This window comes from Macaca nemestrina, chromosome 4 (genome assembly GCF_043159975.1).
Source record: "Macaca nemestrina isolate mMacNem1 chromosome 4, mMacNem.hap1, whole genome shotgun sequence".
Classification (NCBI taxonomy): Eukaryota; Metazoa; Chordata; class Mammalia; order Primates; family Cercopithecidae; genus Macaca; species Macaca nemestrina.
The window spans coordinates 127,699,022-127,720,972 of NC_092128.1; the positions used below are offsets into that span (position 1 = coordinate 127,699,022).

General features: G+C 43.1%; 1 protein-coding gene across 1 annotated transcript in view; it reads left to right on the forward strand.

The window, feature by feature from the left end:
- Positions 1-20,867: 20,867 nt before the first annotated feature.
- Positions 20,868-21,951, forward strand: part of LOC105495927 (zinc finger protein 680) — a 61,964-nt gene continuing 60,880 nt past the window's right edge. The window contains exon 1 of the mRNA XM_024797336.2: positions 20,868-21,048. Coding sequence (XP_024653104.1) covers positions 21,019-21,048 — 30 coding nt within the window. The 5' untranslated portion in view covers positions 20,868-21,018. The remainder of the gene's footprint in view (positions 21,049-21,951) is intronic.

Here is a 21,951-nt window from a genome sequence, read left to right on the forward strand (position 1 = left end):
TAAGATCATATGCATTTATAAATAATATATGGCTATGCACAAGTGAAGATAATGTAATAACAATTATTTTGAAATTCCAGATTTTATTAACTTACCAGCTTCTGGTCCTTTGAGTAGGCAGCCTGAGATTTTAAAAAGAAGGCAATTCTCTGAAATAAAATGTGGGCCACATGTGAATTCTAAATTTTCTAGTAGTCAATTTTTTTTTTTTTTTTTTTTGAGAGGGAGTCTCACTCTGTTGCCAGGCTGGAGTGCAGTGGTGCGGTCTCGGCTCACTACAATCTCCGCCTCCTGGGTTCAAGCAATTTTCCTGCCTCAGCCTCCTGAGTAGCTGGGATTACAGGCGCCCGCCACCATGCCCAACTAATTTTGTATTTTTAGTAGAGACGGGGTTTCACCATGTTGGTCAGGTTGGTCTCGAACCCCTGACCTCGTGATCCACCCGCCTCAGCCTCCCAAAGTGCTGGGATTACAGCCAGGCGTGAGCCACCGCGCCTGGCAATAGTTGTCAAATTTTAAGAAGAAAGAAGCAACAGGTGGAATAAATGGCAACCATTTAATTAACCCAATATATCCAAAATATTATCATTTTAATGTGTGAGCAATGTGTAATTATTAATGAAGTATATTTAATTTTCACTCTAACTTCCTAGCACATCGCAGTTCAGACCAGCCACATTCCAAGCACCCAGTAGCTACATATACCTAATAATTGTTACATTGAAGTGCAGCTGTGATGTCAGGGTGGGTGAAGGGCCTGAAAATCCCTTTTCTGCCAGAGGTGAAGGAAGAGCCTCTTCCTACCAACATCTCTCTTTAGTTCCGAGGGTGCAACAGATAATGACCATAGAAAGAGCAGAAGGTGGCCGGGCACGGTGGCTCACACCTATAATCCCAGCACTTTGGGAGGCCAAGGCGGGCAGATCACTTGAGGTCAGGAGTTCAAGACCAGCCTGGCTATCACGGCAAAAGCAAAAACCCATCTCTACTAAAAATATTAAAATTAGATGGGTGTGGTGGCTGGTGCCTGTAATCCCAATTCCTTGGGAGGCTGAGGCAGGAGAATGGCTTGAGCCCCAGAGGCGGAGGTTGCAGTGAGCGAGATCATGCCACTACACTTCAGCCCAGGCAACAGAGCAAGACTCTGCCTCAAAAAAAAAAAGAAAGAAAAGAAAAAAAAGAAAGAACAGAGGGCAGCAGAAATAAAATAACCCCAGGTAGACCACTGCTGGCCACCTGTTTCCCATTTTTGTTGCAGAGATCAAGCAGTGAACAAAGGATGATGGGTCCACAGCAGAAAAAAACTCTGTGTCTTCAGATATGTTCACAGTCTTGACTTCTAATGTATAAATACAGAGAAAACAGATGAAAGGTAAACTTATTTTGCCATTTGGCCTTGGCCCTAATGGTCAGGCTGTGGTTATCTGTTTTCTCCTGTGGTTTGTGGGAATGTGTGAGTATAAGCACCAATCACATGCACACATGTCTACATGTATTTATTTATTTCTCAATATTACAAAACATCCAACTTTAAATCAAGAAAAAAAAGTCAGCACTTTTAGGGTACCCACTGTTAGAAGGTAAGTAGTAATCAACCTGCCATTAAATTTTGGCATCCTATCTGCACTGGATACCTGTATTAGTTAGCTCTTACAGCATAACAAACCATCCAAAACTTCTTAGATCATAATCGTGATGGTCAGCCATTTAGGCAGGGCTTGGTGGGGCCATTCTTCTGGCCTCAACTGAGCTCCTTCAGACATGTATCATCAGCTGCCTGTCAACTAGGCAGCTGTGCTTCTGGGCATGAGCTTCTGCTTCTGGGATTGTCAACAAGGGGCACCTTGCTTCTCCTCCCCATGTATCTTATCCTCTAGCTGGCGAACATGGGCTTTTTTCATGGAGATGGTAGCATTCTGAAAAACAATTAGAAGCATTTAAAACCATTTGAGCCTAGGCCTCAAACTAGCACACTGTCATGTTCACAGGTTTCTACCACCTTGAACAAATAAAGCCAGCCAGATCTGGAGTTTGGAAAACAGATTCTGGATCTCGATGGGAACGCCTGTAAAAGCACCTGGCAATGGGCATAGAAGAGGGAGAATAAAAAATTGCTACCACTTGTGCAGTCAGAATCATTCTGTTTTTTGGTTTTTTGTTTTGTTTTGTTTTTGAGTATATGTGGCTTATAGAACTCTTCCACATCAACAAATTGCCCAAACACCCACAGCTATTAAGTGACTGGGCTGAGACTCACTCCCCAGGGCTCTAAATCCTGGAGAGTAACACTTCTAAAATAGAAGCCAGATTCCTTTTAGATTTGTGCCCAAATAGTACTGTTTATTATTGGAAATAATCTCAATAAGTTGCATAAGCACATGGTGGCTCATACCTGTAATTGTAGCACTTTGGCAGGCTGAGATGAGAGAATCATTTGACATCAGGAGTTAAAGTACAGCCTTGGTAACATAGTAAGATCCTGTCTCCATGAAAAATACATTATCCAGGAATGATAATGCATGCCTTTATTCCCAGCTACTCGGGTGGCAGGGGCAGGAGGATTGCTTGAGCCTGGAAAGTTAAGGCTGCAGTGAGCCATGATTGGTTACACCACTGCACATTAACCTTTTGAGACCTTGTCTCAAAAAAAAATTAAAATAGCCGGGCATGGTGGCTCAGGACCGTAATCCCAGAACTTTTGGAGGCTGAGGCAGGCAGATCACCTGAGGTCGGGAGTTCGAGACCAGCCTGACCAACATGGAGAAACTCCCTCTCTACTAAAAATAGAAAATTAGTCAGGCGTAGTGGCACATGCTTGTAATTCCAGCTACTCCGGAGGCTGGGGCAGGAGAATCGCTTGAACCCGGGAGGTGGAGGTTGCAGTGAGCCGAGATCGCGGCATTGCACTCCAGCCTGGGCAGCAAGAGCGAAACTCCATCTCAAAATTAATTAATTAAATTAAAAAGAAAATTACAGAAGATTTTCTTTTGTTTGTTTTTTTGTTTTTTTTTTTCCAGATGTAGTCTTGCTTTGTCACCAGGCTGGAATGCAGTGGCACGATCTCGGCTCATTGCCACCTGCACCTCCCAGGTTCAAGCGATTCTCCTGCCTCAGCCTCCCAAGTAGCTGGGATTAGAGGTGCGCACCACCACATCCAGCTAATTTTTGTATTTTTAGCAGAGATGAGGTTTCACCATGTTGGCGTAATCCCAGCACTTTGGGAGGCTGAACTTTTGACCTCAGGTGATCCGCCGACCTTGACCTCCCAAAGTGCTGAGATTACAGACCTGAGCCACCACGCCTGGCCAAGTTTCTAAAAACTTCAAAAACATGCACAATCCTAGAGTATTATGTTTCTTTTTGAGTGTGTGTGTGTGTGTGTGTGACGAAGTCACACTCTTGCCCAGGCTGGAGTGCAATGGTGCGATCTTGGCTCACTGCAACCACTGCCTCCCACGTTCAAGCGATTCTCCTGCCTCAGCCTCCTGAGCAGTTGGGATTACAGGCATCCGCCACCATCCCCAGCTAATTTTTGTATTTTTAGTAGAGATGGGTTTCACCATGTTGGTCAGGCTGGTCTCGAACTCGTGACCTTGTGATCCACCCGCCTCAACTTCCCAAAGTGCTGGAATTACAGGCGTGAGCCACTGTGTCTGGCCGAGTATTGTGTCTTTAAGAAGGTTCATGAAAAGATGGAAAAAGTCCAGACAAGGTGAGTACAGGTTTCTGATAATTTTAGGATTGTATTGTTTGGACCGGGTAGGGATCGTAAGAATTCTAAAGAAGGCCGGGCGCGGTGGCTCAAGCCTGTAATCCCAGCACTTTGGGAGGCCGAGACGGGTGGATCACGAGGTCAGGAGATCGAGACCATTCTGGCTAACACAGTGAAACCCCGTCTCTACTAAAAAATACAAAAAAACTAGCCGGGCGAGGTGGCGGGCGCCTGTAGTCCCAGCTACTCGGGAGGCTGAGGCAGGAGAATGGCCTGAACCCAGGAGGCGGAGCTTGCAGTGAGCTGAGATCTGGCCACTGCACTCCAGCAAGGGGGACAGAGTGAGACTTCGTCTCAAAAAAAAAAAAAAAAAAAAAAAGAATTATAAAGAAGAGATGGACTTATAAAACTACTAATTTAGGCAAAACAAAAATTAATTAAACATCAGGAAAATAGTCTGCCACAATTTTATGCTACAACTGAAATTTTTTAGATATGCTATTTGAATAAACTCTGTCATTCAAGTCAAATTACCTGTGAGAATCCTTCAGTTATCAGTGCTATGGACCTAAATTGGAGAAATAAGTCTGGTATTAAACAGGACATAAATTCAGTGTTAAGTGTGGATTCATGGAGAATCTAGACAATCAATAGCCACTGTTCATTAATGAGTTCTTAATGTTTCCATTATTGAAAACTCTGTATTCCATTAATCATCACAAAAGAGATAAAATAATATAAATTAAATAAAAATTAAAGGCTGGGCATGGGAAGCTGAGGCAGGAGAATAGCTGGAACCCGGGAGGCAGAGGTTGCAGTGAGCCAATATCACACCATTGCACTCCAGCCTGGGTAACAAGTTATATATAAATTAGATGAGTGTGTGCATGTGTGTGGTGACTATTCTAAATTACTAAAATACATTAATTTTTTTTGGTCGAACATAGTATCCTGAGAAGACAATCAAAACTTCATGTACTACTGAAGTACATTCTACTACCTGATGGGCCATTTAAACATTTACAGAGAAATTTTATTCAGTTATCATTTATAATGCATATTTTATGGTAATATAATAGTTTTCTCACACAAGAAGGCTGATGTTATAATACTAGCTAAAAAGATATGAGGAAATATGTATTCCTCATGGGACATTTCTAAAAAAGTCTTCAATAATAAAAATACTTATTTCACTAGACAAGCTGTAAATCTGTTAAATAAGGTATTACAGATACAATAGTATTGAGCAAAGCTAACTAAATTGACTGGATTGCTCTTGTAATTGCAGGTTGATGACAATCAGATCCACTTAGAGTGGGAAAAATGTGTTGACCCTTATAAAATAGTAATTGGAAGGCCTATGCACCCCATGATAGAACCTCATGCATCTTCTGCTACTGAAGTCTAATATGACTAAATGCAGCAAGGTTTTAATGCATTATGGCAAAATATATTGTCATAAGGTAACGAAAGCTTTTAATACTCTAATGACTAAGAACAGTGTAATCCTTTATAATCTAGAACCTAAAGATTGAGTCTGCTTGCCATCTACACTGCGGAAAAACTTTAGGATCTTGAACCTTGGGATCATAATCTTACAACTCAGAAGGGCCCCACCAAACTGGAGATCTTAAGGTAAAGCTAACCAGCGAAGTTTCTCCTTAAAAGCAGACAGCAATCTTGATGTAGGTAGCTTTTTTTTCACAAGATCAAAAATAAAGCCATCTCTGCCATCATGACACTCTTAATTCGAAGTGTTTTTCTCATGGCTGTACAAACAACAGAAATAAAAAAGGGTTCTTCACCAGGTCCCCTCCCTGGCAACCAAGGCGAAGTGCTGGGCGCCCTTAGGCACGCAGCTGGCCAGCCGGGAGACCCAGGACATCGTGGACCAGGTGAGGGCCCAGCTTGAAGAGAAAGAAAAGAAGTTCCCTGTGTTTAAGGCTGTGTCGTTCAAGAGGGTTGTGAGGACAAACTGCTTCATCAAGATGTACCTTGGTGACGAGGACTTCATACATTTGGGAGTATTCAGAAGTCTCCCTCACAAAAACAAACCCTTGATCTTGTCTAACTACCAGACCAACTGACCTATTTCTTTTCTTTCTTTCTTTCTTTTTTTTTTTATTTGAGGTGGAGTCCTTCTGTCTCTCAGGCTGGAGTGCAGTGACAGGATCTCAGCTCACTGCAACCTCCGCCTCCTGGGTTCTCCTGCCTCAGCTTTCTGTGTAGCTGGGATTACAGGCACGCGCCACCTCACCCCCGGTTAATTTTTGTATTTTTAGTGGAGACGGGGTTTCACCATGTTAGTCAGTGTGGTCCCGAATTCTGACCTCGTGATCCACCTGCCTTGGCCTCCCAAAGTGCTGAGATTACAGGCGTGAGTCACCGCGCCCGGCTAATTTTTGTATTTTTAGTAGAGACCAGGTTTCACCATGTCGACCAAGTTGGTCTCAAACCCCAGGCCTTAAGTGATCCGCCTGCCCTGGGCTCCGAAAGGGCTGGGATTACAGGAATGAGCCACCGCGTCCCGCCCAGCTGACCTATTTCTAATCCTGATTTTGGACAGGGCCCTTCAGCCAGAAAATTGATACTTAAAATCATACTTTTTTTTTTTTTTTGAGATGGAGTCTCACTCGCCAGCCTCACTCGCCAGCCTCACTCGCCAGGCTGGAGTGCAATGGCACGATCTCGGCTCACTGCAACCTCTCAACCTCTGCCTACAGGTGAGGGCCACCAGGCCTGGCTAAGTTTTGTATTTTTTAGTAGAGGCGGGGTTTCTCCATGTTGGTCAGGATGGTCTCTGTCTCTTGACCTCGTGACCTAGCAGCCTTGGCTTGGAAAAGTGCTGGGATTACAGGCCCGCGCAGAGAAGCCTTTTGAAAGGACAATAGGCCTGGCGCGGTGGCGCATGCCTGTAATCCCAGCACTTTGGGAGGCCGAGGCAGGCGGATCACGAGGTCAGGAGATCGAGACCATCCTGGCTAAGAAGGTGAAACCCCATCTCTACTAAAAATACACAAAATGAGCCGGGCGTGGTGGCAGGCGTCTGTGATCCCAGTTACTGGAGGCTGAGGCAGGAGAATGGGGTGAACCCAGAAGGCCGAGCTTGCAGTGAGTGGAGATGGCGCTCACTGGGCGACAGAGCGAGACTCCCTCTCAAGAAAAAAAAAAAAAAGAAAAAAAAAGGGACATAGAATAATGTGGAGAAAATAGCTGAGAGATGAGTTTAGAAATCAAAGTCCGAAACACAGTACTTATTTTTTTATAGAAAAAAATTTGAATACTTTTCAATAGAGAAATTGAATTTTACAGAGTTTAATTGAGCAAAGTATTATTTGCAAATCAGGCAATCTGTGGGCCCAGAGTAGGCTCTGAGACTTTAACACAGCCACACAGCCACATAGTACAAGAAGATTTATAGACAGAGCAAAGTAACATACAGAAAATGAAAGTGAGGTACAGAAACAGCCAGATTGATTACAGCTTGAGATATGTCTTATTTGAACATAGCTTGAAAAGTTGATGTCCTTTTATTGGCATAAACACAGTAGTTGGTACACGAATCACGAATGGGTTACAGTCTATTTACATATCCAGTTAAGTTTCAGTTTACTATGTACAGTTTACTATGGTACTATGTACTATGGCAATTAGCAATTGCCATAACAGAATTAAATAAATATTTCTTATGGTCATCTGCTACAAGCTAATTAATTAGAAAAATTGGATAATGACTTTATGCTTTATGACATGTTAAGTGTAAATGGTTCCAATCAGTATAAACATACTAAAGTATTTTCAACTTTGAAAGATCCAAGAATGATTAAATCCTTCTGAACAAATGTTTATAATAACTAAGATTATAGCCCTGTAGTTACAAAAATAATAGAAAAAATGAAGTTGTAATCTATGAGAACAATGTTCTTCAAATTATTTGAAGTTTAAAGGCACTGGGAAAAGGGATTACTAGAGATGTCATTTTACTATGTTTCCCAATAATGTATTATTACCATTTGTTACCTGCAACCTTGATTAAGGTGGGATAGGTTACGGATGGTGGCAGGATATACTTCATTCAATGCACAACTATTTAAACACACTAAAGCCACTTTTGTTTGATTTTAAAAATTATGTTCATACGGACTAGATGTGGCTTGCATTCCAATGGTTGGGACTCTTTCACCTGAGACTGAGACTTGGTGGTCTTCAGTTCACCATCTTCTAGTTGCAGTGATAAGTGCACGAGTAAGATCAAGATTCAGAGGAAGAGGAGATGGTCAAGAGGAATCTGATTTGGTTGCATTCATGACTTCTCAGAAGCACCATCAATCTCAATAAAAGAAACCACTGCCGGGCGCGGTTGCTCACGCCTGTAATCCCAGCACTTTGGAAGGCCGAGGTGGGCAGATCACCGGAGGTAAGGAGTTCGGGCCAGGCGCAGTGGCTCAAGCCTGTAATCCCAGCACTTTGGGAGGCCCCGACAGGCGGATCACGAGGTCAGGAGATCGAGACCATCCTGGCTAACACGGTGAAACCCCGTCTCTACTAAAAAATACAAAAAGCTAGCCGGGTGAGGTGGCAGGCACCTGTAGTCCCAGCTACTCCGGAGGCTGAGGCGGGAGAATGGCACAAACCCGGGAGGCGGAGCTTGCAGTGAGCTGAGATCCGGCCACTGCACTCCAGCCTGGGCGACAGAGCAAGACTCTGTCTCAAAAAAGAAAAAGGAGTTCGAGACCAGCCTGAGCAACATGGAGAAACCCTGTCTCTACTAAAAATACACAAAAAAATTATCCGGGTGTGGTGGTGCATGCCTGTAATCCAAGTTACTTGGGAGGCTGAGGCAGGAGAATCAGTTGAACCCGGTAGGTGGAGGTTGTAGTGGGCTGAGATTACGCCATTGCACTTCAGCCTGGGCAACACAAGTGAAACTCAGTCTCAAAACAAAACAAAGCAAAAATCCACTAATTGAGAATTAGGATATTGAACTTGGACAAGAGAGAGAATACAATATACACCTGTGATTGAGCAACATAAATTAGAAGGTGATTGCCAGAAATTGGGTCTGGAAAAGACTGGGAGTGAGTGCAAAGATGGCCCTGATGTAAAAGGGAAGACTCCACCTAATCTGAAGCATGCTAAGATTACAGAAGCAGGAGATGGACAGCCATAAGTTAAAAAGAAGACAAAGTGGTTGGTCACAGTGGCTCACGCCTGTAATCCCACCACTTTGGGAGGCCAAGGCAGGTGGATTACAAGGTCAAGAGTTCAAGACCAGCCTGGTCAAGATGGTGAAACCCAGTCTCTACTAAAAATACAAAAATTAGCCTGGCATGGTGGCGGGCACCTGCAATCCCTGCTACTCAGGAGGCTGAGGCAGAGAATTGCTTAAATCTGTGAGGCAGAGGTAGCAGTGAGCCGAGATCATGCCATTGCACTCCAGCCTGGGTGACAGAGTAAGACTCCGCCTCAAAAAAAAAAAAAAAAAAAAAAAAAAGAAGCAGCACACACACGGATGACGTCACATTGAAAATTTGACTGAATTTTTGAAAATACTCTCAATTAAGTTTGAGTTTTCGCTGAAGCAAAAAAAAAAACTAGTATCTTAAAATTAACTGTATTTTATTGTCTTAAAGTACAATTGGTAAAACCAATTTACTTCTTTAAATTTCAAATTTTTCTGACTATAATGCAGTAGACTATGACTCTAAACATTTCCCTATGCATTTTGTGGGTATTATGACTTATTATAAAGTCAATCACAAAGAGAATCTACACTTAAATTTTCTCCTTGCATCTTAAATTTCAGTATCTATAATTCTCCATAAAAAAGAACATGATAGGCTGGGCGTGGTGGCTCAAGCCTGTAATCCCAGCACTTTGGGAGGCCGAGACGGGCAGATCACGAGTTCAGGAGATCGAGACCATCCTAGCTAACAAGGTGACACCCCGTCTCTACCAAAAAATACAAAAAACTACCCGGGCGAGGTGGCGGGCACCTGTAGTCCCAGCTACTCAGGAGGCTGAGGCAGGAGAATGGAGTAAACCCAGTAGGCGGAGCTTGCAGTGAGCTGAGATTGGGATACTGCACTCCAGCCTGGGCAACAAAGGGAGACTCCGTCTCAAAAAAAAAAAAAAAAAAAAGAGAGGCTGGGCGTGGTGGCTCACGCCTGTAATCCCAGCACTTTGGAAGGCCAAGTCGGGTGGATCACCTGAGGTCAGGAGTTCAAGACAAGCCTGGCTAATGTAGTGAAACCCCGTCTCTAGTAAAAATACAAAACTTAGCTGGGCATGGTGGCAGGCGCCTGTAATCCCCGCTACTCAGGAGGCTGAAGCAGGAGAATCTCTTGAATCCGGGAAGCGGAGGTTGCAGTGAGCTGAGATTGCACGATTGCACTCCAGCCTGGAGGGCAAGAGTGAAACTCCATCTCAAAAAAAAAAAAAAAAAAAAAAAAAATGAGGCTGGGCGCGGTGACTCAGATCTGCAATCCCAGCACTTTGGAAGGCCGAGGCAGGTGAATCACCCGAAGTCAGGAGTTCAAGACCAGCCTAGCCAACATGGTGAAACCCAATCTGTACTGAAAATATAAAAATTAGCTGGGAATGGTAGTGTGCGCTTGTGGCCCCCAGCTACTCGGGATGCTGAGGCAGGAGAATTGCTTGAACCAGGGAGACAGAGGTTGCAGTGAGTCTAGAACACTCCGCTGCACTCCAGCCTGGGTGACTGAGCAAGACTCCATCTCATAAATAAATAAATAAAGCAAATCTAACAAAGAACTTTTCATAGTTTTAATGCAGCCAACAATTGATCAAATGTTTTTTTATAATGCCACAAATGACGGCATAACATCAAGTGATTTGAGAGTTAAATTACCTCAACATTCATATTTTATTTTATTTTATTTATTAATTTTTTTTTTTGAGACGGAGTCTTGCTCTGTGCCCCAGGCTGGAGTGCAGTGGCGCGATCTCAGCTCACTGCAAGCTCCGCCCCCCCGGGTTCACGCCATTCTCCTGCCTCAGCCTCCCGAGTAGCTGGGACTACAGGCGCCTGCCACCTCGCCCGGCTAATTTTCTTGTATTTTTAGTAGAGACGGGGTTTCACCGTGTTAGCCAGGATGGTCTCGATCTCCTGACCTCGTGATCCGCCCGTCTCGGTCTCCCAAAGTGCTAGGATTACAGGCTTGAGCCACCGCGCCCGGCCTCAACATTCATATTTTAAAAATTTAAAATGCTTTTAACGCAAAACAAGAAAAGTTAAATATAACTATAGCGCCTCAAAAGATCAAACTCTTGCTTCTTTTAGTCTTACATAAAAGTAAATGATATATTTTAACTTTGGATTCCTCTGTATAATAAACACTGTTTAGAGTAATGTCTGAAAATGTTAGTGCCTTAGTGCTTTCTACTGAGAATTATCTGATGATTACTTCTACTTGATTTCTAATTTTTTTTTACATTTACTGAATTTGAAGAATATTATTTAATGTGAACACTCTGGTGTTTTCTAAGGTATGCTTCTCAGAACAAATGGTTTTTCTCTATTTATTAAATTATTCATAGGGTCTGTCTGAAATACAAATTTCCTAAAGTTGAAGAAAGTGTCAACAACTGTTTGAGGGTTTCTCTCCAGTATAGATTCTCCTGTGTACAATAAGATACAAGTGAAGGCATTAAACTCAACTTTTGAAAATCAGGAAATGTAGGCCGGGCGCGGTGGCTCAAGCCTGTAATCCCAGCACTTTGGGAGGCCGAGACGGGCGGATCACAAGGTTAGGAGATCGAGACCATCCTGCCTAACAGGGTGAAACCCCGTCTCTACCAAAAAATACAAAAAGCTAGCCGGGCAAGGTGGCGGGCGCCTGTAGTCCCAGCTACTCGGGAGGCTGAGGCAGGAGAATGGCATGAACCCGGGAGGCGGAGCTTGCAGTGAGCTGAGATCCGGCCACTGCACTCCAGCCTGGGCAACAGAGCGAGACTCCGTCTCAAAAAAGAAAAAAAAAAAAAAAGAAAATCAGGAAATGTAACATTAAAAAATGAGATGAATCTTAACAACACAAATAAAGTATACAATCACAAAAAACAGATACTGTCTGAATCCACTTATGTGAGATAGCTAGAAACAGAAACCAAAATGATATTTTGAAAAAGATAAATAATATGAAATTGGGCAGTTGTTTCAGGGGCATTGAGTTTGGTTTAGAAGATAAAAATGTTCGCCAGGCGCGGTGGCTCATGCCTGTAATCCCAGCACTTTGGAAGGCCGAGGCGGGTGGATCACCTGAGGTTGGGAGTTCGAGACCACCGTGACCAACATGGAGAAACCCCTTCTCTACTAAAAATACAAAATTAGCCAGGTTTGGTGGCACATGCCTGTAATCCCAGCTACTCGGGAGGCTGAGGCAGGAGAATGGCTTCAACCCGGGAGGCAGAGGTTGTGGTGAGCCGGAGATCATGCCATTGCATTCCAGCCTGGGCAACAAGAGCGAAACTCCATCTCAAAAAAAAAAAAAGACAAAAATGTTCTAGAAATATGTTGCATAATAATGTCACTATACTTAAAATGACTGAACTATACATTAAAAATATTTAAGACTAAAATTTATAGAGTTTTCATCACTATTGAAGATAAACAAAACCTAAAAAAATGCAGAATTATAAAACTTTTCTAAAATTACTCTGAATCACAAACTATTTTCTTCCCACAAAAATGATATATGGATTCACCAATAAACAGATGTAGAAATTGGGACAACTTTTATTTCTACTAGTCTAGAGAGGATAAAACAACCATTGATCACCAACCAAAATCAATACACATAATAAAAAAAAAAAGGTGGGCCGAGCGTGGTGGCTCATGCCTGTAATCCCAGCACTTTGGGAGGCCGAGGAGGGCAGATCACAAGGTCAGGCATTTGAGACCACCGTGGCCAACATGGTAAAACTTTGTCTCTACTAAAAACACAAAAATTAGCCCGGCATGGTGGCACGTGCCTGTAATCCCAGCTACTCTGGATGCTGAGACACAACGGTCTCTTGAACCAGGGAGGTGGAAATCGCAGTGAACAAAGATGGTGCAACTGCACTCCAGTCTAGATGACAGAACAAGACTCCGTCTCAAGAAAAAAAAAAAGGTGATATTTATACAGGCAAACAAACACATAGATAAACTGCCAACAGACAACTTGAGTCAAGCAACATACGTTAAGTGATATATGACATGCACATTTCACTTTTTTCACACTTTCTTAAAGTGTATAAAGTTGAATATTCCTATTAAAATTATAATACATAAATAAAAACTAAAACTCAATCAAATTATGTAAGTTGACCTATCCTGAAATTTGAAAAACAGAAATATAAAATTGCAAGACAAATTGAAAAGAAACTTTAACCTATAAAATCCTGAATAAAAATAATATACTACTAAACAAATATTTTTCTAGATAACTGTGATTTTTTTTTTTTTTTTTGAGACGGAGTCTTGCTCTATCACCCAGGCTGGAGTGCAGTGGCACGATCTCGGCTCACTGCAAGCTCCGCCTCCCGGGTTCACGCCATTCTCCTGCCTCAGCCTCCCGAGTAGCTGGGACTACAGGCGCCCACCACTACGCCCTGCTAATTTTTTACATTTTTCGTAGAGACGGGGTTTCACCGTGTTAGCCAGAACGGTCTCGATCTCCTGACCTCGTGATCCACTTGCTTCAGCCTCCCAAAGTGCTGGGATTACAGGCGTGAGCCACCGTGCCCCGGCCAATTTTCAACTATGACTGGAAATGCATGAAGAACACAAATTTTAAATCATTAATATTATAGTAATAGCAACAACATTTAACCATAAACGCATTATAATAATAATTATTATTCTTATTTTTTTTTGAGACAGAGTCTCATTCTGTCGCTCAGGCTAGAGTGCAGTGATCTTGGCTCACTGCAACCTCAGCCTCCTGAGTTCAAAGGAGTCCCCTGCTTTAGCCTCCTGAGTAGCTAGGATTACAGGAGCATGCCACCATGTCCGGCTAATTTTTTGTATTTTTGGTAGAGACGCAGTTTCACTGTGTTAGTCAGGATGATCTCAATCTCCTGAACTCATGATCCGCCCACCTTGGCCTCCCAAAGTGTGAGCCACAGTGCCCGGCTGCTTTATAATTATTTACTGAACACTTTGATAAAAATATTTGGAATAGGCATTAAATAATACCAGAAAAACTTCTTTGTTATTAATATATTGCTGCTCTTCTTACACAAACTGGAAAGGCTATAATCCATCCTTAAAAAGTAATTAAAACCCTTTTGTTTCTAAGTGCAGAAATACTATGAATATTATAAAATGTGGTGTGCCGGGCGCGGTGGCTCACGCCTGTAATCCCAGCACTTTGGGAGGCCAAGGCGGGCAGAGCACCTGAGGTCAGGAGTTCGAGACCAGCCTCAACATGGGAAAATCCCGTCTCTACTAAAAATACAAAATTAGCCCGGCGTGGTGGCGGGCGCCTGTAATCCCAGCTACTCGGGGAGCCTGAGGCAGGAGAATCGCTTGAACCCGGGAGGCGGAGGTTGCAGTGAGCCGAGATCGTATCATTGCACTCCAGCCTGGGCAACAAGTGCGAAACTCCGTTTCAAAAAAAAAAAAAAAATGTGGTATGAAACACTGATATATTAAAGGAACAACTGGGGCCTGGGCACGCTTGCTTATGCCTGTAATCCCAGCACTTTGGGAGGCTGAGGCAGGCGAATCACAAGGTCAGGAGTTCCAGACCAGCCTGACCTATATGGTTAAACCTCGTCTCTACAAAAAATACAAAAATTAGCTGGGTGTGCTGGCGGGTGCCTGTAGCCCCAGCTACTTGGGAGGCTGAGGCGGAAGAATTGCTTGAACAGGGGAGGCGGAGGTTGCAGTGAACTGAGATTGGGCTGCTGCATTCCAGCCTGAGTGACAGAGTGAGACTCCATCTAAAAAAACAAAAATAAAAAACTTTCTTATTTTATGACCCCTAACTTTTGGATGTTACAGAGAGCCAATGCAGCATCCAAAAGAGTGATAAACAGGATTATATGCTATGTTAAATTAATAGGAAGCATTGTCAGATTAAAAACGATGTTTGGGCCAGGCGCGGCGGCTCATGCCTGTAATCCCAGCACTTTGGGAAGACAAGGTGGGCAGATCATGAGGTCAGGAGTTCAAGACCAGCCTGGGCAACATGGTGAAACCCCAGCTCTACAAACAATACAAAAAAAAAAATTAGCCAGGCATGGTGGTGGGCGCTTGTAATCTCAGCTACTCAGGAGGCTAAGGCAGAGAATTGCTTGAACCCAGGAGGCAGAGGTTGCAGTGAGCTGAGATTGCACCACTGCACTCCAGCCTGAACAACAGAGCAAGATTCCATCTCAAAAAAAAAAAAAAAAAAAAAGGCGCTCGACTGGGTGCGGTGGCTCACACCTGTAATCCTGGCACTTTGGGAGGCCAAGGCAGGTGGATTGTGTGAGCTCAGGAGTTCAAGACCAGCCTGAGAAACATGGTGCAACTTTGTCTCTACTAAAAATACAAAAAATTAGCCGGGCGTGGCAGCATGCACCTGTCATCCCAGCTACTTGGGAGGCTGAGGCAGGAGAATCACTTGAACCTGGGAGGTGGAGGTTGCAGTGAGCCAAGATTGTGCCACTGTACTCCAGCCTGGGTGACAAGAGCGAAACTCCATCTCAAAAATAAATAAATAAATAAATAAAATAATGTTTGATCTTCTTTATCTTGTATTTTAATAAATGTTATTAATAATTATTCCAAAATTGTATGAAATGTCTGCAAATGTAATATATCTGAGTGTATGTTATTAATCATAATTATGGTTAGTATGATAAATTATTGTAGGCCGCAGATATAATCAATTTCTTTTCATTTGTTCGTTTATCATCATTTAAAGCCATTCCCATAGCCAATGGTTTAATTATAATGTAGTTTGTTTGTTTGAGACAGAGTTTTGCTCTTGTTGCCCAAGAGTGCAGTGACATAATCTTGTCTCACTGCAACCTCTGCCTCCTGGGTTCAAGCGATTCTCCTGTCTCAGCCTCTTGAGTAGCTGGGACTACAGGTGCGTGCCACCACGCCCAGCTAATTTTTGTATTTTCAGTAGAGATGGGGATTCACCATGTTGTCCAGGATGGTCTCAATCTCTTGACCTTGTGATCTGCCCGCCTCAGCCTCCCAAAGTGCTGGGATTACAGGTGTGAGGCACCGTGCCCGGCCTTAAAAATCATTCTTAGTCGACCAGAAGCATGTACTTGGGATCACAAAATAAATCGCATCTCTGTGCTGTGCCACTTGGGGTGGAAGGGGCAGGATTAAGCAGCTTCTCTTGCATTTTTGTTCCTAAATTTTATTGTATTCATTTTTTTTTTCTTCCCAGTGATCTTACTTTCAGAATATTTTTGAAATATATATATTTAAAAAATTTTTTAAAAGGGGGTTTCTTGTGTGCATTCATAGAGTATAGTTTTACATGCAGAGGATTTTGCAGCCAAGCTTATATATATGAACAAATTTATGCCTTGATAGGCAAAAGATGAAGGGCCAATGTGGGTGAGAAATTTTTATGAAATATTTGTTTTCTCATAATATCAGAAACAGAATATTCATCCACTGCTCTTACCTTACTTCACAAGTTAAAGAGAATTTATTCAGAATAGGTTCAAGAGCATTGTCAGGAGGCCATTACTCTTCTGAATGGGCATCATTTTATTATGGTTTAGAATAAATGAGGAAATGGTGAAAAATTTATCCCCCATAATAGACTCTATAGCAGATTCTACTGTAAAGGCTATGGTTACACAATAGACTTTAAATTTTCTTACTAAAGTTGTGCCAAATAGTAGAATTTATCTAGATTACTTACTGGATAAACAGAAAAGCATTAGCAGTTGCTAATACTTGTAGTTGCACATGGAGAAATACATCAGATGTTACAGAGATTCCGTTGTAGGGGATTACTTAACAGGCTGCTTGGTTAAAATGAGTAGACCATTTATCTAGCTAATTATTTGATCTATTTAATTTTAGTTGGTTGGTTCATGGAGACACTGGCTTTTTAAACAGCATACTTCAAACTCCTGTTATTATCCTCCCTGATAGTCAAAATAGGAATCTCCCTACTACACTGTATTCTCTCAAAAGTTTTAAATGTTTGCATGTGGTCTCCTGTAGAATGTCAAATAGTCTCTCCTTAACTGGAATGACGAAAACTAAAAGACATATGTGACCATGAGGACATCATAACCTATGAATGACATGATAAGGAAAAAAACCAAAATAATAAAAACTTAAAGTTGCACTAAGGCCCTGAGTTTTGGTCACACTCTGACCTATATGAGAACTTAACCGAAAAGGGGATATTTTTTAACCAAAATTATTAGAGTCCACCATTCTGGACTGCACTTGTGCAATAGGTCCAAACAGACCAAATCAAACTAAAGTGGAGTCACTTTAGCATAAGTGACTCCATAATGAAGTAACATAATCAAAGTAAAAATTTAAATAAATAGATAGATCCTAAAACAGACCAGATTTTGTTTTTTTTTCTGTAAACAGCAGATTTCAACTTGAAGAGCTCCCCTTTACTGTAAGCCTTTTATTTTTTATTTTTTTATTTATTTTTATTTTTTGAGACGGAGTCTCGCTTTGTCGTCCAGGCTAGAGTGCAGTGGCACGATCTCGGCTCACTGCAAGCTCCACTTCCCGGGTTCACACCATTCTCCTGGCTCTGCCTCCCGAGTAGCTGGGACTACAAGTGCCCGCCACCGCCCCTGGCTAATTTTTTTGTATTTTTAGTAGAGACGGGGTTTCACCGCATTAGCCAGGATGGTCTCGATCTCCTGAACTCATGATCCGCCCACCTCGGCCTCTCAAAGTGCTGGGATTACAGGCGTGAGCCACCGTGCCTGGCCTACTGTAAGCCTTTTAAAAAAATAAGAACTTGACGTCTTTGTTTCCTTCCACTTTACAAACCCACAGTTCTGCTATTTTACAGTGGAATTTGAGACTAATTAAGTAATTTTTTTTTTTTTGAGATGGAGTTTCACTCTCGTCACCCAAGCTGTAGTGCAGTGGCACGATTTCAAGACAAGGTTTCACCACGTTGACCAGGCTGGGCTCAAACTCCTGACCTCAGATGATCCACCTGCCTTGGCCTCCCTAAGTGCTGAGATTACGGGCATGAACCACCACACCTGGGCAATAAGTACATTTTTGATGGTGCTAGATTGGTATCAATGTCTAAAATTTTGGTCTAACTTTCTTTTTTTTTTTTTTTTTTTGAGACGGAGTCTCGCTCTGTGGCCCAGGCTGGAGTGCAGTGGCCAGATCTCAGCTCACTGCAAGCTCCGCCTCCCGGGTTCACGCCATTCTCCTGCCTCAGCCTCCCGAGTAGCTGGGACTACAGGCGCCCGCCACCTCGCCCTGCTAGTTTTTTGTATTTTTTAGTAGAGACAGGGTTTCACCGTGTCAGCCAGGATGTTCTCGATCTCCTGACCTCGTGATCCGCCTGTCTCGGCCTCCCAAAGTGCTGGGATTACAGGTTTGAGCCACCGCGCCCGGCTGGTCTAACTTTCAAAATTGAGAAGATGAACAAATGAGAGAAACTGTTTAATCATAGCCTAAAGCTGCCCACTTCCATGGTTAATTTTGGTCAGTAGGGCTTTTTGTACATAGTAAACTGAAACCTAACTAGATATATGTAATTAGGCTGTAACCCATTCTTGTACCAATCACTGTGTTTGACAATAAAATAACATAAACTGTTCCAATCATGTTCAAATTAGGCAAATTCAAAGCTGTACTCAATCTGGCTGTTTCTGTATCTCACTTTCATTTTCTGTGTGTCACTTTGATTTTTCTGTCTATAAATCTTTTTCCAGCATGTGGCTGTACTGGAGTCTCTCTGAACCTACTCTGGATCCACAAATCATTCTTTGCTCAATTAAACTTTGTTAAATTTAATTTCTCTAACTTTCTTTTAAGTTTTAGATTTGTTTTTGTGATGAAAAATAAAGATGTGTTGTTGGGCATTGATTTTGAGAAGCAAGGTGTGCTTCAGCCCTACAAGTAGAAGAGCCCCCTAAGAATCACAGCTGCCCAGTCAACAAGCAGCTGATGACACATGTCTGAAGGAGCTCAGCTGAAAACAGAAGAATGGCCCACTGAACTTAGTCTAAATTGGTGATCATCTCAATTATGAGCTAAGAAGTTTTGGCTGGTTTGTTATGCTGCAATAGCTAATTAATACATGCACCCGGTGCAGACAGGATGCCAGGATTTAATGACAAAGTTGATTTCTAGTTACCTTCCAACAGTGGGCCCCATAAAGGTACTGATTTTTCTCCTTATTCAAAGTTGGATGTCTTGTAAGAGAATATTGCATAATGCAGAAATACATGTAGACATGTATGCATGTGATTGGTGCTTATACTCACACAGTTCCCCACACCACAGGAGAAAACAGGTAACCACAGCTTGACAATTAGGGTCAAGGGCAAATAGCAAAATTAGTCTGTTTTTAATTCGAGGTAAAGACTAGGGACATGGCCTAGCATGGTGGTTCACATCTGTAATTCCAGCACTTTGGAGGGCTGAGGCGGGTGGATCACCTGAGGTCGGGAGTTCGAGACCAGCCTGACCAACACAGTGAAACCCCATCTCTACTAAAAATACAAAAATTAGCTGGGCATGGTGGCGGGCGCCTGTAATCCCAGCTACTCGGGAGGCTGAGGCACTAGAATCGCTTGAACCCGGGAGACAGAGGTTGCAGTGAGTTGAGATCATGCCATTGCACTCCAGCCTGACAAGAGCAAAACTTTGTCTTAAAAAAGAAAAAGAAAAAAAAAAGAAAGAAAGAAAGACCAGGGAGGGATCTGTAGACATAGAGCTTTCTTATTTTGTCACCCCATCTTCCTTTGTTCACTGTCTGATCTCTGGAAGAAAGGTGGACAACAGGTGGTCTTCCTGTTGTGATTTTATTCCTGCCATCCTCTGCTCTTTCTATGGCCACTATCTGTTCTACCCTTGGAACTGAAGAGAGATGTTGGTAGGGAAAGACTTTCTCCTTATTTATGGCAGGAAAAGGATGTTCAAGCCTGGTGTGGTGGCTCATGCCTGTAATCCCAGCACTTTGGGAGGCTGAGACAGAAGGATTACTTAAGGTCAGGGGTTCAGCCTGGCTGACAAGGGAAAATTCCATCTCTACTAAAAATACAAAAATAAGCCAGGCATGGTGGCACATGCCTGTAATCACAGCTCCTCCGGGGAGGATGAGGCAGGAGAATCACTTGAATCCAGAAGGTGGAGATTGCAGTGAGCCGAGATTGCACCACTGCACTCCAGCCTGGGCCTAAGAGCGAGACTCTGAAAAGAAAAGGAGAGAAAGGAAAAGAAAGAAAAAAAGAGAAGAGAAAGGAAATAAAAAGAAAAGAAAACAGCAAAGGGATGTTCAGGATTTCATCTTCTGCTGTCAGAGCTGCACTTCAATGTGGCAGCTATTGGCCACGTGTGGCTACTGGGTGCATGGAATGTGGCTGGTCCGAACTACGATGTGGTAAGGTAAAATACATAGTTTTAATGTTTTTTCCCAAAATATATATAGTTTATTAATAATTACATACTGGTCACATATTAAAATAATATTTTGGATATATTGGGTTAATTAAATTCCTACAATGAATTCCTTCTGTTTATTTTTTCTTTTTAAAATTTTCCTTCTAGAAAATTTAGAATTCACATGTGGCTCACATTCAATTTCAGAGGATTGCCTTTTTAAAAAAAATGTCAGGCTACCCGCTCAAAGGACAAGAAGCCAGGGAGCTCATAAAATTGGAAAATTTTAAACAATTGTTATTGCATTATTTTTATGTGTGAATAGCCACATAATATATTATTTATAAAGGCAAACGACCTTATACGCAAGGTTATATGCAAATACCCTCTGGGGTGGGCCTGGCTCCACTCAGGGAGGAAGCCCTGCATGAGAACGCTGCAGCTTGAATTTCACTCTTTCTTCGTTCAGCCCAGCAGCTGAGCACATATTCTGTCACTCAGGGCATTAGGGGGTGGGGCCCTAAACATTATCCAATCAGGGACGCTGGAATGGGACCCGTCCAATCAGGCACGCAGCTGGAGCGGACAGGACGGCTTCCGGGATTTGGCGGGGCCTTTGTCTCTAGCTGCAGCGGGAGCTCCAGGTCTAGTCTTCACTGCTCTGTCTTCTGCTCCTAGAGGCCCAGCCTTTGTGGCCCCGTTACCTGCAGGTATTGGGAGATGCACAGCTAAGATGCCAGAACCACCTGGAAGCCTAGAAATGGTGAGAGTGCCGGGTCCGACACCCCGAGAGAGGGGGAGGGGCTGGTTGGAACCGGTCGGAAGTGACTGTGGCAGGACTCCAGCCTCCCAGCACTGGGCTCCAAAATCCGCGGCCCGAGTTGTCCTTGGCGCAGCTCGGCCCTCGGTCCCCTTCAGCCATAAGATGGCGGCTGGGCTGACAGCCGGACCCCGGGCGTCCTGTCTCCTCCCTGTGCAGTGACTGTGCCTTGGCCTGGAGCCCTCGCTGGGCAGCTCTGCAGCCGCAGTGCCGCATCTCTGCCTGATAACTCGCAGTACCGGGTTCATGAATGGGAAGAGCTTTGGTCCGTGGGGTCCCAGTCCCTCCTTTTTTCTATTAAAAATTCATGGAAGTCACCGCAAAAATATTTAAAAATGTAATAGAAGAGTGGTTCAAAAATCGTAGAGCACCCAGCTATGATTTGTAATTTGTGGTCCATGGGAGGGGCTTGAAGGAAAGACTTTTAAGTGGTATGTGATAAATAAAACCAAATTGAATAATCGGTTAGGTACAGTTACATAGCTTCTTAATTTGTAAGATCAAGGTGGAAATTTTCTGGTTATGTAATCGGAGGGTACTTGGCAGTTTACAGTTGGTTAAGCATAAATTTTATTTCCCCCAGTGTAACAATTTACAAAAAAAAATGTATTTGAGTTAGATTTTTTTGTTGTTGTTGTTGTTGAGGTGGAGTCTCACTCTGTCGCCCAGGCTGGAGTGCAGTGGCGCGATCTCGGCTCACTGCAAACTCCGCCTCCCAGGTTCACGCCATTTCCTGCCTCAGCCTCCCGAGTAGCTGGGACTGCAGGCGCCCGCCACCACGCCCGGCCAGTTTTTTGTATTTTTTTAGTAGAGTCGGGGTTTCACCGTGTTAGCCAGGATGGTCTC